Below are 17,754 nucleotides of genomic sequence, written 5' to 3'. Positions count from 1 at the left end.
GTACCTAGTTTTTAGAAAACCATGTTGTGGTTATGATCCATATTTGAATATTAGAGTACTGTCTAGAACAGGAGTGCTCAAGCTTGAACTGCTGGCGATCTACCACAAAATTGTTAGACTATGATCGATCGGCTCTGAGAGGCTTCAAGTATGTGTGATGATGGATTGTCGTCTAGGTAGAGTGTCAGGTTTTTTTTTTATGGAATAGGAGGACAAACGAGCGTACGGGTCACCTGGTGTTAAGTGATCACCGCCGCCCACATTCTCTTGCAACACCAGAGGAATCACAAGAGCGTTGCCGGCCTTTAAGGAAGGTGTACGCGCTTTTTTTGAAGGTACCCATGTCGTATCGTCCCGGAAACACCGCACAAGGAAGCTCATTCCACAACTTTGTAGTACGAGGGAGAAAGCTTCTTGAAAACCGCACTGTGGACGACCGCCACACATCCAGATGGTGGGGATGATATCCTAACTTGTGGCGTGTCGTGCGAAGGTGAAATTCGGCGGCAGGAATCAGGTTAAACAGCTCTTCGGAACACTCCCCGTGATAAATGCGGTAACTTCACACAATGAAGCGACGTCTCTACGCAACGCCAAGTGATCCAGCCGTTCACAGAGCACTGAGACCCCGACAATTCGAGCTGCTCTACGTTGCACGCGGTCAAATGGATCGAGCAGATACTGGGGTGCACCAGACCAGAGATGACAGCAATACTCCATGTGTGGCCGGACCTGCGCTTTGTAGAGCGCTAGAATGTGGGCCGGCTTGAAGTATTGCCGTGCTCTATTGATGACGCCCAGCTTCTTCGAAGCCAATTTGGCTTTGCCCTCCTGATGGCCACGGAATTGGCAATCGCTCGAGATTTCGAGACCCAGTATTCCGATACTAGGCGCGGCTTTAAGAGAAGTGTTCTCGAAGAGCGGTGATACGACAAATGGGATTTTTTTAGTGGTAAACGCGCAAGCTTGAGTCTTCTGGGGGTTAAATTGGACAAGGTTCAATTTACCCCATTCCGCGACCTTCGCGAGAGAGGACTCGATAGAAGACACAAGTTTCTCCCGGCACTGGTCGACGATTTTCCGAGAGAGACCTGCATGGCCCGTGTATACGGCATCACCAGTGCTGTCATCTGCATAGCAATGCATGTTGGAGGTGTCCAACATATCATTGATATGCAGAAGAAACAGCGTAGGAGATTGCACACAGCCTTGGGGCACACCAGCATTCACGGGCTTCGGGTTCGAGCAATATCCATCGACAACGACCTGTATGCTACGCCCAGTGAGGAAGCTGGAGGTCCACCTGCACAAGCTCTCGGAAAGCCCAAATGATGGAAGTTTTGAGAGGAGCGCCTTGTGCCATACATGATCAAAGGCCTACGCTATATCCAGGCTAACTGCCAGGCCTTCCCCCTTGCTTCCAATAGCCGCCGCCCATCTATGTGTTAGGTATACCAGAAGATCACCTGCCGACCGTCCATGGCGAAAGCCGTACTGTCGGTCGTTGATCAACTGGTGACTCTCTAGGTATACTAAAAGCTGGCGGCTAATTATGCTCTCCATGATTTTGGAGAGCAGGGAGGTGATAGCAATAGGCCTGTAGTTCGCCGGATCCGAACTGTCTCCTTTTTTTTGGATCGGATGGACAAGGGCTGACTTCCATGAGTCAGGGACTACGCCTTTGGAATAAGAGTGCCGGAATAAACGCGTTAGCACTGGCGTCAACTCAGGCACACGTTCTAAGCACGATTGGAGAAATGCCATCCGGCGCGCTCGACTTCCTGACGTCCAACGAAAACAGAGCTCGCCTATCAGTTTTCTGTCTGAACTGTACTTCAGGCATAGAGCTCTGACACCGCGGGATGGTCGGCGGTGTTTTTCCGTTGTCGTCAAGAGTCGAGTTGGAGGCGAAAAGAGCCCACAGGAGCTCGGCTTTCTCTTCTGCCGTATGGGCCAGGGTGTCATTCCTCATGTGCAACGGCGGCATGGACGGCTGGTTGAAGTTACCAAGAGCAGCTTTCGACAACGACCAGTACTTGCGTGTTCCGGTCGGGTAACTGGAAAGCTGCTCGCCGATTTTGACGACGTGCTTAGACTTCGCACGGGCGATTTGCCGCTTAAAAAATCTGGAGGCACGGTTGTATTTCCTCTTAAGAACTTTGCTTTTCGGATCCTTTGTGCCCAGCGCCGCAACCCAAGTTCGATACGCCTGTTTTTTGCAGTCAGATGCTGCTTTAACTGACGCATCGAACCAGGGCTGTGATTTGCCACCGATCGGAACTACAGAGCTTGGTATAAAAATATCCATGCCCTGCAGTATCACATCGGCTACTGCAATGGCGCAGGCACTAGGATCATCCGAAGGGAAGCAAACCTTGCCCAAAGGGTAGGATGCAAAAAAGGAACGCATCCTATCCCAATCTGCTGACTTGTAGTGCCAAACGCGGCGGGTCGCTGGTGGTCTGCGACGTTGGCGTCGGATAGGCACTACACTCCTGACCAGGCAATGGTCGGACGTTCCGAGAGGGGCGTCGACAAAGACCTGGTAACCATCGGGATGTGTAGTCAGCAGAAGATCCAATAAGGACGGCATGTGGCTATCCACATCCGGGAGCCGCGTTGGCGACTCAACCAATTGGGACAGACCATACGCCAATGCAAAATTATGCACAGATCGCCCTGCGTAGTCTGTGGTACGTGATCCAAGCCATTCGGCATTGTGCCCGTTGAAATCACCCAAGACTACGATTTCAGCGGAGGGGATCTGTGCAAGCACGTCGTCAATTGCCGCTTGAACGCAGCCCATGAGATGATCGGTTTCTGCGTTACCACTATGGGACCTGTAGACACACGCATAGATACGGACGCAGTTGTGCTCAATTTTGTACCCGGGGTACATTAAATATGACGTATCGCTAGGTCGAGATATCTGCGTCTCCGTAAGGAAACACAAGGCCGGCTGCGCCGTCTCAAGGTGGTGGTGGACGGCGTTTAAGTTGGAGTGAATTCCCCTGATATTGCAAAAGTCCACGTTGAGCGTGGAGCGGGGTGCCGTGGTGTTACTGCCTCGTTTGTCCTCGGTCATGCGCGGTTCTGTGCCCACCCCAGAATACGAAGGGCAGCCCGAGCGAGAGTGCTCGGGGAGGGATTCCAGGAGGGTACCGGCTCTGGTAGAGCCAGTACCCTCCTGGAGTAATATCTTTTTACGGACCGCTCTCATATTTTGCTGGGAGGAGGGGGATGTTGAAGCGTGACACTGCATGTCCTGAGCATACTTTTCATAAGATGGTACGTAATTACCGATTTTAGTTTAATATACCAGATTTTTTTCTCAAGATCGACTCAAAACGCACTCAAGATCAACCTGTCGATCCCGATCGACCGTTTGAGCACCCCTGGTCTAGAAACAGTGTGAAAGAGGATGTATGCCTTACTAGGGCTATTATTTCTGCTATATCAACTCCCAGTAAAATTAAAACATATTTGAAACAATGGAGGCCCCTTAGCAAAGACAGATGAGATGAAGTGTCACAACACTTATATAAGTTTTATCCACTTCTTATCATATATTTATTTGGCCAGGTTAAATAAATATAATATCATTATATATGGCAAAATTTGCAGGAGTGTGTGAGTAAAATAAAAGGAAAAGGTTGGTGGAGGCCTATGCCAATTGGCATTCAGCAGAAGACAACCTAGATTTTATATAAATTGTATTCTTTATAGTTGAATAAAAGGCTTGAAATATAAATGTGTTAAGAGTGTGCAAAGATGCTTTATGTCTTATAAGATTTCATAGTGGAATAGCTCTCTAGTTTCAAAAAAAGGGTTAAAACGTGCTGTGATTCCACTAGTTAGATCTTTTACTTTTACACAATATTTTAATGGTAACATTGATACTTACTGTCACAGTTCCAAATAAATGTTCCTGCAAAGCTATTAATGCCTATTATATTTTTTTAGTACCACTATCCAGGACTGATCTGGGTCAAAACATACATTTCCAGGTTTTGTGGGTGATATGGCCACATCAAATATTGTTCTATCTCATAATCTGTGTTGAAACATCGTTTAAAATTATGAAAGCAGTGGTAACTTGTAATTGGATTTTTTTTATGGAATAGGAGGACAAACAAGTGTATGGGTCTCCTGTCACTGCCACCCACAATCTCTTGCAACACCAGAGGAATCACATGAGCGTTGCCGGCCTTTAAGGAAGGTGTACACTTTTTTTGAAGGTATCCATGTTGTATCGTCCCGGAAACACAGCACAAGGAAGTTCATTCCACAGCTTAGCAGTACGTGGAAGAAAGCTCCTTGTAAACCGCACTGTGGAGGACCGCCACACTGGGGATGATATCCTAACTTGGGGCTTAACTGCTATTCATATAATACTAAATATAAGTGTGCCAGTAAAGAGTTGCATTTACTAGGTGCCCTAATAAATAAATAAATATCAGTACAAAATGTGCATCTCCCTAATATTTTAACAGATGTATAACAATATGATCCTTACATTGATAGCAGCTTTGTTGAATCGTAGCAAGTTGTAGAGACTGTTTTCATCATCGCCAGGCAAGAGAACCGGTGGCGGTGACATGGCAGGCGGCGGAGGAGCGCCCCGACCTCTGCCGCGACCTCGACCACCACGTCCGCGTCTCGGTCTCGCCGGCGGAGGAGGTGGTGATTCTGCCAGGCGGCCAACATATCCGCCGTCGCCGCCGCGATTCCGACTCCTAGTAATACGCTTCGTGGGAACTGGCGATGGGGACCTCGCCTCTTCTTCATGGTCTTCATTCTCATCTCTAGGCGCCTCCACTTCAGTAGAATTTGCTGCAGGTTCAGCATTGATTGCAGAATAATTTATAATGGCCGTATCGGGTTCATGGAGAGATTGCCCTCCATAATCAGTAGCGGGAGTGGCTGGGGTCATGGGACTCACATATTCAGGAGGTGGGTCATCCATTCGGATGCGTTTACCGCCGCGTCGGTGCATTTTATATTTTTAATAACAACGGGTAATAATTATAAAATAAAACATCTAGTTATTAAAGGCACACTTAAGTAATCATTATCACTTTTTAGTTAAGTTTACAGTCACTAAGAAACATGACTATCTTATTTATAAAAAATTAAACAAATTTTATAAAATCAATACCAAAAAGACGGCATTACGCATCCGCCATTACCCGTTTCACCAAAGAGAATTTAATCCACAGAATACTTTGATTTAATCAATAAATCTCTATGTTCTATCTTCACTCAAAGAGGATGTAAATTACAGATTTAATCTATAGATTATAGTCGGATGGACACTAAAATGTCAGCGTACGTAAATGAGATAGCAATAGTCTGTGATATGTGTTATGTTTTCATGATTTTGTTCTGAACAAATTGTAGGTACCACGTAATAGAACAACCAACAACGTCCCATATTTTAATAATAACCGAATTCACACCAAATCACTCATTTACGCAATCAGAATTAGGATTCAATATTATTACTGGTTTCACCACGGAAGCCATTGTTTTTTGGGAGGCGGGAGCCGATGAACTGGGTTCAAACAAAATAATCGCTTAAGCGAAAGGGATAGCACATACTATAATGTATCTTGCTTACTCTCAATACCAATCTAATGTATGTGTCTCCGTCACATTATTATTGTCATTTTAGTGACGCCTCTATTGTTCATTTTCCATCTACGATCTAAATACTACATAATAAGAGGCGGGACCACAGAACACTATTACCTACTCTAACGATGGTGGGACTGCTAAGTAAAATTTAAAATTTGGTTTAGTATCAAACGAGCAGTGAGATTTGGCATACGTTTGAGATAGTAACTGGTATCACTGCTAAAGATAATCCTCTTCTTCAATTACATTCAAAGTGAAAAGAAGCCAAATTTTATAATATAACGAAGTAAACAACTATTTGATATCGTATACTGGTTTAGCACCAATAACCTACTAATAAATAGTTATAAAACTAAGGGGCTGTTTCACAATGACCAAATAAAGTTATGAATAGGCTACTTGCTACTAACCTATCGAATAAAGACATCATGTGCGTTTCACAATGTACAAATAGTGTTATCTATCAGTAAGCGCCATTTAAATTATAGGGTGGATGAAGTAGCAGATATTATAAATATCTTATGGATCTCCTGACAGAATGACAAGCATTCGACAAAATCATGGCAACTTATATACTCAAACTGGGCACTGGATTGATTAAGTGAACTCTTTTGCAGCCAAAATTATGAACGATTTTTCAAAATTAAAAAAAAATCGTGTCCATGAAATCATAATCTGACAAATAAGTGGAAGAATTCCCATAACCTTTGGACGGTTTGAAATGTTTGGTTTGAAACTTTGCGAATTTCCCATTTTTTTATCTAACTGTCAAATTGTTAGATTATTGAAATGCAGACTTTACTGCATATAATCTTACCTTACCTCAATATTATCTGCTCAAGTTATTCTTAGTAACGATTTTTTTATTTATTATATTGTATCGTAAATAAATAATATTATTCTACCAGTGTGTCTTCTAAGATGGCTCTATTGTAGTTATTTTTCAGGATTCTGCACTCAGAATGCTGCAATAAATGAATAGTTAGTCCAGAAAAATAACTGCAATGTAATGTTATCGCAGACTGAGAATGGAGCGAACACCGACAGGCTCTTTATTAAAGTGAAACTTCTTTAGAATCGTTGTGATTTCAAACCGGATGCAACGGAAAAAACGACAGGTAAGAGACACCAATACAAAAATGTGTAGGATGAAGCTGGCAAAGAATGAGACAGAAATATGCATACTATTGAAGTGAAAACTTCTTTATCATCGTTGTGATTTGAAAGTCGATGAAACGAAAAAGCGACAGTAAAAAGAGCAGTCACATCAATTCATAATATTTAACATGGGAGATAATGAGATAGGAAGCATAATACAATGTTTTGGTACCAGGCGATCATAGTTAAAGAAGAGATTGTCTTAAATATGGCGGAAGTATATTCTGAGTCCAACCGCACGACATATTACTTCATAGACACCAGGAGAACATATTATTATATATATTAGTGGTGGTAGGAATGTCTTTGAGGCCGCTGAGTATTTTGAATGAGTGTTGTGAAAGGTATGTTTGGAAGTTCAATGAGTGAATTTAAAATGCTGTAAAGTGACCTTGCATTAATCATTAAATCACTACTAAGTTTTAATACAATAGCGCTAGCTCATGCCAAAAAAAGCTTTAGTTAACTCTTTGGTATTTATCATTTTTTATGACATATCAAGTGTCAACTGTCATTCCAATTTTTTTTATTTGATTTCTAAATCTTGTCCATGTCCTTGTGATCCTTGTCCCTTACTTTATTCTTGTTGAATTACGTGAATCAATAATTATTGTTTAGTTTTTTTCTCAACATTGAACATTCTTAAATTTATTCAATTGTGAATATAATGGCTAAGAAAACCTATGATCTTCTTTTTAAACTTCTTCTCATAGGTGATTCGGGTGTTGGCAAAACTTGTATTTTATTTAGATTTTCAGATAACCACTTCACCTCTACATTTATATCTACAATAGGTACGATGTGTATTTATAAGATCATAACATAATAATATATATATTGTATTTTTTTGTAAGTTCAAACAATATTACAATGGTTTGCAGGCATTGATTTTAAAATAAAAACAGTAGAACTGAGAGGTAAGAAGATTAAGCTCCAAATCTGGGATACTGCAGGGCAGGAAAGATTCCACACTATAACTACATCATACTACAGGGGTGCAATGGGCATCATGCTGGTGTATGACATAACTAATGAGAAAACATTTGATGATATAGTGAAATGGCTAAGGAATATAGATGAGGTTAATTACAGCACTTACATATTATAATAGCATATATAGTGTTTTACATATTGCTTAAAAAACTGTAGGTCAGTCATGACTATTGAAATTGTAGTGAATTTGAATCTAGTATCATTCCCAGGTGGATATCCAAACTTTTTTGTATCCAGACATAGTATTCAATGTTATCCATTAGTTGAAAAGGGGAGATTCATGATCTGACAGCAGTCACATAATGAAGTATAGATTTTACATTATTAGGACGTGTTAACAAATAATTTTATATTTCAGCATGCAAATGAAGATGTAGAAAAAATGATATTGGGCAACAAATGTGATATGGAAGAGAAGAGAGTTGTGAGTAAGGAGAGAGGTGAAGCTGTAAGTTTTAACTTATTTTTTCTTTCAATAAACCTAGAAACACTTTAAGAGCATAAAGTGCTTGAACATAGAAACATAATATTTTAATTTAGTGAAGAATGTGTTAATTTATCTTCCATTATTGTAGACTGAAGTGTATTTGTGTAGTAATTAGCATAATTTGTGTAGTGTATGAACATTGGTGTTATGGTGAGTCAGTATGGTGTATATAACCATCATGTGAGGTATTTCACACAAGTTTGCTGATAGAGCAAGAGCCCATGGACCCCAGACCTACATTATTTTATAAAAGCTGAAACTTCATATAATAGTATAAACATCAAATATATAATTCAATGTATTTAGATGGGTATTTTACACAACTTTAGTACTGTTTACTTGCCACAGCCACTGTAACCCAAACTCCATAATGGTCCATCTTTCTTACCTGTGTTGTAAGCATGCGCTGACAAACTTTCAGCTTTTATAAAATAACATAGTTCTGTGGTGCACGGGCTCTTAGACCATGAAATTTTGTTATTTTAAATATTTCAGTTAAGATGATTCTACTATAGGCATCCCCAAACAATGGCCACCAATCTGACTTGCAGCAGAGGGCATTATGACATAATATGTACCTTGTGTCAGACCCATTTTCCAATTTATAACAACAAATTTATCAAACAATGATTTATTCTGAATTTTATCATCCAAATTAGTAATTAATTTGTTGTTTTGCTTAGAGAATTTATAATATGTTACTCCTCATATTTATAAAATTATTTATATAAAACATACAGATTCAGCTCATTAACAATCTTGGTTTGATTGACTATCTGCTTACTATCAGAAGTGACTTAAGTCATCTTGGATGAGAATCACTGAATGTGTGTATAAATCAGGAAGGAGCTGGATTTATCCTCCTTGCAGGGATATGCCAGAAAATGATATCTATTGAAATAAGTATTCATATTAACTTGGTTCAAGTTAAATGCAAAAAAAAGCCTTTTAAATAAAAAAAAAATACAATTTTTTAAATTTATTTATTAATTAAAGACCAAATTCATATTATGGTTTCAAAGCAATAAAACCACTGAGGTTTATATGTGGGTAACACTGACAATGTTTAGAACTGGCCAGTGAGAAACATTGCTACTGAAAATATTTTTTGAATTTCAATTTTAGAACTCTTTGGTAACCTAATTGTTTTTGTGAATTTATTGGGCGGCAAATCTAAAACTCTTGTTACACATGAAAATGAACCTAACACAAGAAAATAATAAAATGTCACAAAATAATTATAATGTTACAAATAAAAAAGGAATTATTACAATGAATTGTTAAAAGTATTAGCTAATTAAATTTACCTGATTAGGTAGATCCGTGGTCAGTCATTTCTCAAAAAGTATTTTTAAAACTCTGTTTTTAATTTGTCTTAGTCAAAGAGTCGGTCAAGTCATGTGGAAATTTTTTAATCAGTCTAGTAACAATGTAAGCTGTTGTTTTTTGACCGAGTGTGCTATTGCACTAGGCATATTTAGAGCAACAGCGGACGTTATACACAGGTTGATTGCAATTTGCTTAAAAATTTTATTGGTAGCACTTTACAATCATTAAAAAGCCCACTTTCGTTACCCTGAAATTTTCATTTATTTCATACTATTTTTAACCGACTTAAAAAAAGGAGGAGGTTCTCAATTCTTTGATTTTTTTTTTATGTTTGTTACCTCAAAACTTTCGACTGGGTGAACCGATTTTGATAATTCTTATTTTATTTGAAAGCTGGTGCTTCCCGTGTGGTCCCATTGTAATTTGGTACAGATCATGGCATCCATGAGAAAACCATAAAAGTCTTAAATTGCTATACATAATATGTATAGCAAAGTGGATGATAAATTTACTTATAACTCAATATCGCGCCAACCGATTTCGATGGATCTTTTTTTAATGGAAAGGATATTATGTACTTCAAAGATAGTTTGGTGAGTGTTTGGTTAGGTTCTGATTATGTAATCGATGACAAAGTAACGGAACTCTTCAATTCTTAGGACCAAATTAACGATACTCGGCCGAATCTTTTTATGCTATTCGGATATTTAATTCATCTACCATAACATAGTTATGGTCAAGTAAATTGTCGTAGTCAAATATGATGATAAATGGGAATACTTAAAAGGCATAAAAAGGCATTTATTTTCTCAAAATTGATTCCTTTAGAATTCTTTTTGATGTCATTTCTAATAACTACTAGATACTACTACCGGTTCGGAAACAAATGGCTTTCTGAGAGAGAAGAAGCGCAAAAAACTCTCCCAGCATTCTTTTTTTGCGCTCTTTTCAATAAAAATATACCATATTGTACATTCATTTCTATCGCTATAAAGAAATCATAATCTAGTCCCAGGCTGTCCGATCATTTAGATATTCAGCAGTGGAGTTATAGGATTTACGACAGAGCCATTTTTTATAAAACATTTAAATTTATTTATAGATAATGCCTGAACAGTGGCTGGGACTTTATTATAGAAGTGTATACACTTACCCTTAAAGCTATTATGTATCTTATGAAGCCTACTAGAATTAGTTACAAGCAATCCCTTATTTCTAGTGTTATAATAATGAAAATCACTATTAAGAGCAAAAAGGTGACGATTTTTGTGAACGTATATTAAATTTTCATAAATGTTCTGACAATGAACAGTCATAATATTTATTTCTTTAAATTTTTCTTTGAGAGACTGTCTATAACCAAGCTGATATATAGCACGAACAGCTCTCTTTTGCAGAGTAAACACTATATCAATGTCAGCAGCATGACCCCATAGTAAAATACCGTACGTCATGATGCTGTGAAAATAACTGAAGTACACTAATCTAGCGGTCGCAACATTCGTGTACTTTCTAATTTTTCTAACTGCGTATGTCGCAGAGCTGAGTCTATCTGCTAGATGGGCAATATGTGGACCCCACTGAAGCTTTTTATCTAACGTGATACCCAAGAAGACCGTAGTGTCGACAAGTTCCAATCTGTGGTCATTTATAAGTACGTTGGTTTGTACCTTCGCTGTGTTTGGTGTAATGAACCGTAAACACTTTGTTTTTTTACTGTTTAAGTGCAGATTATTCGTCTCAAACCAACGCACTATCTTTGAGAGTGCATTGCTTACCTCGTCATCAATATCCGCACGTCGCTTCACTTTAAAAATAAGTGAAATATCATCAGCAAACAATACAATCTCATGGCTATCATCTACCATAATTAACGAGTTATAGTAAGGGTGCGATCTGTGGCAGAATTTCTAACTGTCTGTAATCAAATTGCGATGCGCTTACTTTCACTGCTGCATTGAAAAATTTAGTATATCTACACATATTTAGACGAATTTTTAGTTAGTGTACTTCAAATTCACTAAAAATCTAAAAATAAAAAATATTTTAACAAAAAAACAACTGACTTCAAAAACACTATTGCAAAACAATAATTGATGCACTAAAGAGTATAAAAATTGCGTATTATTATACAATCTAATTAATTAATCTAATTCTAGTTACGATTTTACGATTATACGATGAATCAGAATTCTCTTTCCACCATATCAATTCTAAAACAATAATCAGCGCCTTTAATTCTTTACAAAAAAAAATACTGAAGACCTATGGGGAATATCGGTAAAAGACCTTAGTCATATAATATATATCATTGCGCCACATCTAGTATTAATATTTAACAAGTGCATTGAAAGTGGCACATTCCCAAATTTGATGAAATGTAGTAAAGTTATTCTCTTATTCAAGAATGGCAATTCAGAGGATCCAACTAACTACCGACCAATTTCTATTCTTCCCGCTATAAGCAAAATTTTGAAAACATTTTATTGGACCAACTATTGAGTCACTTTAATAGAAACTCAATTATACATAAAGAGCAATATGGTTTCACAAAAGGAAAATCAACTGTAGATGCAGATGGGTACAACTTTTATGAAACATGTTTTTGATGCCTGGGAAAACATGAAAAACGCTATTGGTGTATTCTGTGACCTCTCAAAAGCCTTTGATTGTGTACAACACTTAATTTTATTAGAAAAAATGAAATATTACGGTATATCAAATAAATCAGTAGATTTAGTGTCATCCTACCTCAGTGAAAGATTACAAACTATAGACATAAATGGTTCTAGGTCAGATGGATCTTTAATGAAAATCTGAGTTCCATAGGGCTCTATTTTGGGTCCATTCTTGTTTTTAATATATATAAATGATTTACCGTTTTATGCTCAATCTTTTTGTGATATAGTACTATTTGCTGATGACACCTCTTTAATTTTTAAAACTGATAGGTGTAAACAAAGCTATAGCGATGTTAACAATGCGCTATCTCAAATAATGAATTGGTTCAGCATAAATAATCTTGTACTTAATCCAAAGAAAACTAAATGCGTTAATTTTGCCTTGCCAAATGTGAAAGACTATGAAACAATCATAAATATTAACGACGAGCCCTTAGAAATTCTTGATAGTACTGTGTTTCTAGGCGTAACAATTGATAAAAAATTCCAATGGGGACCTCATATAACAGCTCTGTCAACAAGGCTTAGTTCAGCTGCTTACGCTGTTCATAAAATACGACAACTGACTGACGAACCGACCGGACGTCTTGTGTATTATAGTTATTTCCATAGTGTCATGTCGTATGGTATCCTCATGTGGGGCAATGCGGCTGATATAAGCAATATATTTGTGTTACAAAAAAGGGCAATCCGCTCAATTTTTCAGTTGGGTTCCAAAGACTCTCTTAGACAGAAATTTAAAGAAATTAATGTACTCACAGTACCCTCACAATATATCTATTCAAATATTATGTTCGTATATAAAAATATTAAAAAATTTGAAAAGAAAAGTGATGTACATAATGTAAATATAAGAAGTAAGCAAAAATTAGTTAATCCCTGTTTTAGATTAACAAAAGTGAACAACTCGTTTATGGGGAACTGCATACGATTTTTTAATAAAATTCCTGATGACGTAACTTGCTTAACGCTAAATAGATTTAAATCTCATGTTAAAAGTAAACTAATTGAGAAAGCTTATTATAAGGTAGTTGATTATATTAATGACAAGAATGCTTGGTCCTAAAAATATCATACCTATATTGCTCTCAAGTGCCCTTGATTAGTTTTTAATATATATGTTTGACATTAATGAGTGTAGTCTGTATCGATATTGTATAAATTTTAATTTAATTTGTAATGAATGACATTCGTATATTTTATATACATATTATTTGTATTTTTTAATGATGTCGTATAAATTATTATTGTAATTATTTGACGAGAAAAAGTGTATTTTGAAATACCTACTTTCAATAAACTGTATTTGATTTGATTATTGTAATTTTTGGAGTCGGTGTCATCCAAAATGGGTTTGTAACTACATACATAGTTATAGGTGAGATGTGCTTGAGTCGTGAGGAGGCGAGAGCGGGTCGCGGCGGAAGGTAACCGATTCCAAAAATAACAATATTCGTAACTAGAATTAGATTGTATAAAAATACGCAATTATTTTTACTCTTTTTAGTGCATATTATATATATTGTTTTTGATGTCGGTTGTTTTTTTTTTTAATTTGTTTTTTATATATTATATTTTGTCAAGGTACTAATTGTAAGTACAACCATTATTTGATAACAAGAAGAATATGACCACAAACTGAATGAGTCTTTCTTTTAACATTTCAGATAGCTCGTGAGCATGGCATCAGGTTCATGGAGACATCAGCCAAGTCCAATATTAACATTGAGCGAGCATTCTCTGAGCTGGCAGAGGCAATCCTGGACAAGACGGCCGGGCGAGAGGCGGACGCAGATCTCGCTCGCATTGCCGTGGAGCGCCGGCCTTCCCGCGCACCGCCTGCACGCGCGTGTTGCTCCTAACTGCCTCTCGGTCTCTGTGTTACTCAATTGTTGGTTTACTGGATTTATGGGTAGCAGTCAACACCGGCAGAATATTTAATCCAACAACAAACACTGCTTACAAACCGTTACAAAACATATTGTACATCTCGATGAGACTTGACAAAAAAAAAATCTCACTAAAATTTAACAGTCTTACCGATGAACTTGGTATAAAGTTATACCTGAGTATAAACCAAAAATATGCAAAATGATACCAAGTTTATTTGTAAGGCAGTAAATGTTTTTAATAAGTCATTGGTTATGACAAATTTTGTTTTAATAATTTTTAAATATGTTTTATACAACTTTTTGTAGAAACAGTATGTGGATGACATACTCCCTCCAAACAGTAGTCTGTGGGCCCAGTGGTGTGCAGCCATATCATCATAATGTATACAATATTAAGGGAAGTTTCTCTTTATTCTTCATTAATATTTACTTCTTTCATCAATATCATATAGCATGTATAAAAAGGCATGATTAAAACTTCACTACAAATGCTATTACTACTTACTGTACACACACTTAACTCAAAGAAAACCTAAATATTTTGCCTTATCTTTTAAATCTAGTTTAACATGAAACTCCAACACTGTTACATAAAATATATATAATTCAATCTTTTATTACAAATAAAAGTAGAGAAATATGAATGGCAATCAAATTGGTAAAATCCAAACTGGTCACTAGTATGACTAAGCTTTATAACATGAATGAACATACTCACCACCCACCGAGGTTACTTAAACAGAGCAGATTACGCACATAGACAAACCAGGGTACATTGACTGCACTGTAGATCAATAGCACTTGATGACAAAATATTAATGTCATCTTAATATTATGGTTTGTAGGATAGTGTGTTTGTTATACAAGTGGTTTGAGTAGTGTTGCTGCTGTAAATTTGAAATTATACTTTTTCTGGCACAGAGCTGTTATAAGGATGGTTGCGGCTCTTCTACATAAATTCTAGTTAGTGAAGAAAGTTTCACTAAAATATGTATAAATGTGATCTTGAACTAAAATCAATTACAGATATTTTTATTTTTTATATTTATTAACTTTTTTATTGAATATATTTGCCAAGTATCAATTGATTGCATTTGGTGTAAGTACATAATGTTTTAAGTAATAATATACACTGAATTATTCACGCTTATATCATTAATTGTATCCTCTTGTACACAATAAAAGTAACAATATTTATGTAGATAATTTAAATGTTGTGTTATTATTCTTAAATATAATGTTATTTGAATTAAATGCAATTTAAACAAGTTACCTGTATATAGGTACTTAAATATGAACAACATGTGTATGTGTGTGTGATGTTGTTGAACTTACATAACACTACACTGATTATTAAGCTTTCATGTGTTTTTGCCTGTCTTCATGAAGAAACACACATGGTATATGGTCACGGTCAATGACTAGAAATACTTGCTGTTTCACATGTTGTAATATGTATATCATGGTGTAATACGTAAATGTAGTTGTCGTCACTTACAACCAGCTGATGCCCATATTTTTGATATCACAAGTTACTCTCCGATGTTGTCATACTCTTTCTTTTATAGGTTAGCATGTTCCGAAGTAGTTGTAGAAGTAGACATGTCATTTTACATATTATGTTGTTGATGTAACTGGTTCACACTGACTCGAGTCTGGTTAATGGGAAGAAAGATTTGGTGTCCACAATACCTCAGTGGATATTCTCGGCACATGTTTTGGGAAAGCACCTCAACGTCATCACACCGGGCAGCACTTGGTTGTAAGTGAGTGTCGTGCTGCAGAGTGCAGTAGATCTGTATCGGGTGTAACTGTGTCTGTCTGTATGTATGTACGTATGTAGGTAGGCTTAGGTTAACGCGGTGCGTGTATCTTCTCCACGTTTTTATCAGCTTTTTATATAAACATTGGCGTTGTAAGTATATTATGTTCTTAAATAAATAATCTATTGTGATTATTGTTTTATTTCATTAAAACTGCGTTTAAGCGATTCTACACAAGAAATTGATGAGCATAATTAAAGCAAGACAATACTTCAAGCTGGCCATTGGCTAGTCCTGCTACGTCCTGCCACATCACTTTTCTGGCTTCCTCCATTGGCATTGTGGGGTTTCCATCACCAAACTCATACTGTGTTATAAACGCGAAGTAAAGTTATTCCAAATTTAAAGCTTTGTATCCTTATCCTACCTTTGTCAATACAGAATAACGTGACGGAGCAGTACTTTTAAATTTGAAGCAACTTTACATTGCATTTATTAATTAGACAGACAGAATACAGAACAAACCAGGAGTGTTCAGACTTCAGTCACATCTCTTCGCAGCGCATTGTGTCCATAATATCGCCCCGCCCGCGCCTAACCCTTGCGCTCAGTGCTACCAACGCTTCATACATTACCGATTTTAGGGCTTATTTAATAAATTCAATATTTTAATAAAATGTTATTAAAATATGTAGATAGCATTCGATTTCTTCGCATGATTTATTTCTTGCTTCGTACAGGCATTTTGTGAAATCAGCGGCTGCTGTTTTCCCGAACCGCTACGACTTAGGGACCTTCAAGAAAAGGGCATACTCCCTCCCATACCTTAACGCCCGGCAACCATGGGCGTAGCTACCACCGTATCAATTATAGGGGGCCCCGACGTGCGTAAACAAAAATTAATGAAACATTGGCTGCTTGCCGAAATAAAGGCAAGGAGAGTATATATTATGTTTTTTAAATAAAAGTATTTATATATATATACAAGTTTTTTTATGTTTTATAGGCTATAACTATTAAATACGAATATAAATTGTTTTAGTTTTGTTTGTTAGTATTTAATAAAAATATAAAAAACATAATGATTTTCATTTATTAATGGATTTAAAATTTAAATATCTTTAAACAAATCGGAATCCGCATCGCAAATATTTGCGTCCGCAACAACCCTGCTTCTTATAATATATACTTATATTAAAAATAATGCTGGTAGCAGTTTTGCAACACAACGGCGTATTTTTTTTTAATTGACTACAGAAGGCGGGTCGGCCATTGCTAATTGACAATTTAACGAAATACACAATTCCAGCGTTGTTTAGGTACACCACCTCACTATTGAGCGCATTGTCGGTTTATCCGGGTTTTTTTGTATTCTGAGATCAAACTATGGAATAAGCTTCATTGAACGGTATTCCCAGATAGATATGACATGACGTAGAATATACTGGCGTATAGACGACCTGACAGTCCGAAAAAGCGTGAACAATTTTATTTAACAGTGTGTGCGTTAGATAGTGGTATATATTATGAGTACCTATATGGAGGACCATAATGATGACATACCTTCAAAAGCTTTACACCTATCCGGCATTAACGCAACTATGTTCGTCGGAGTGGTCATGTCGCCCTTTATATTATATGTTCAAAGTTTCATTTCAATTGGGCGAACGTTTCTGGAGTTTTTTGGTGAACATACATACACACTAACACTCTGTTTTATAATAAATCAAATCAAAATCACTTTATTCATGTGGGTCAAGGAAAATACTAGTTATTAATGTCAAAAGTTTTATTTTTCTTATTTCCGCCATTTG

The 17,754-nt window shown here is 37.0% G+C and overlaps 2 protein-coding genes across 3 annotated transcripts in view; one reads left to right on the top strand and one right to left on the bottom strand.

The window, feature by feature from the left end:
* Positions 1–5,218, bottom strand: part of LOC126976524 (cohesin subunit SA-1) — a 35,946-nt gene extending 30,728 nt beyond the window's left edge. Inside the window, exon 1 of one of the 2 annotated variants that reach the window (XM_050824899.1) lies at positions 4,517–5,218. In XM_050824899.1, the coding sequence (XP_050680856.1) occupies positions 4,517–4,996 (480 nt within the window). In that variant the 5' untranslated portion in view covers positions 4,997–5,218. The remainder of the gene's footprint in view (positions 1–4,516) is intronic. The other variant, XM_050824898.1, reaches the window with a different exon arrangement.
* A 2,099-nt stretch (positions 5,219–7,317) lies between these two features.
* On the top strand, positions 7,318–16,131 carry LOC126976542 (ras-related protein Rab-10). The gene is made up of 4 exons (XM_050824934.1): positions 7,318–7,589; positions 7,677–7,876; positions 8,147–8,236; positions 13,953–16,131. Exons 1-4 carry the CDS (start codon positions 7,463–7,465, stop codon positions 14,145–14,147), a joined length of 612 nt encoding a protein of 203 aa, XP_050680891.1. The 5' UTR covers positions 7,318–7,462; the 3' UTR covers positions 14,148–16,131.
* Positions 16,132–17,754: the final 1,623 nt, after the last annotated feature.

The sequence above is a fragment of the Leptidea sinapis genome, chromosome 41 (genome assembly GCF_905404315.1).
Source record: "Leptidea sinapis chromosome 41, ilLepSina1.1, whole genome shotgun sequence".
Classification (NCBI taxonomy): domain Eukaryota; kingdom Metazoa; phylum Arthropoda; class Insecta; order Lepidoptera; family Pieridae; genus Leptidea; species Leptidea sinapis.
The sequence above is the reverse complement of the archived record's forward strand: the minus strand, read 5'-3'. Positions and strand labels throughout refer to the sequence as shown.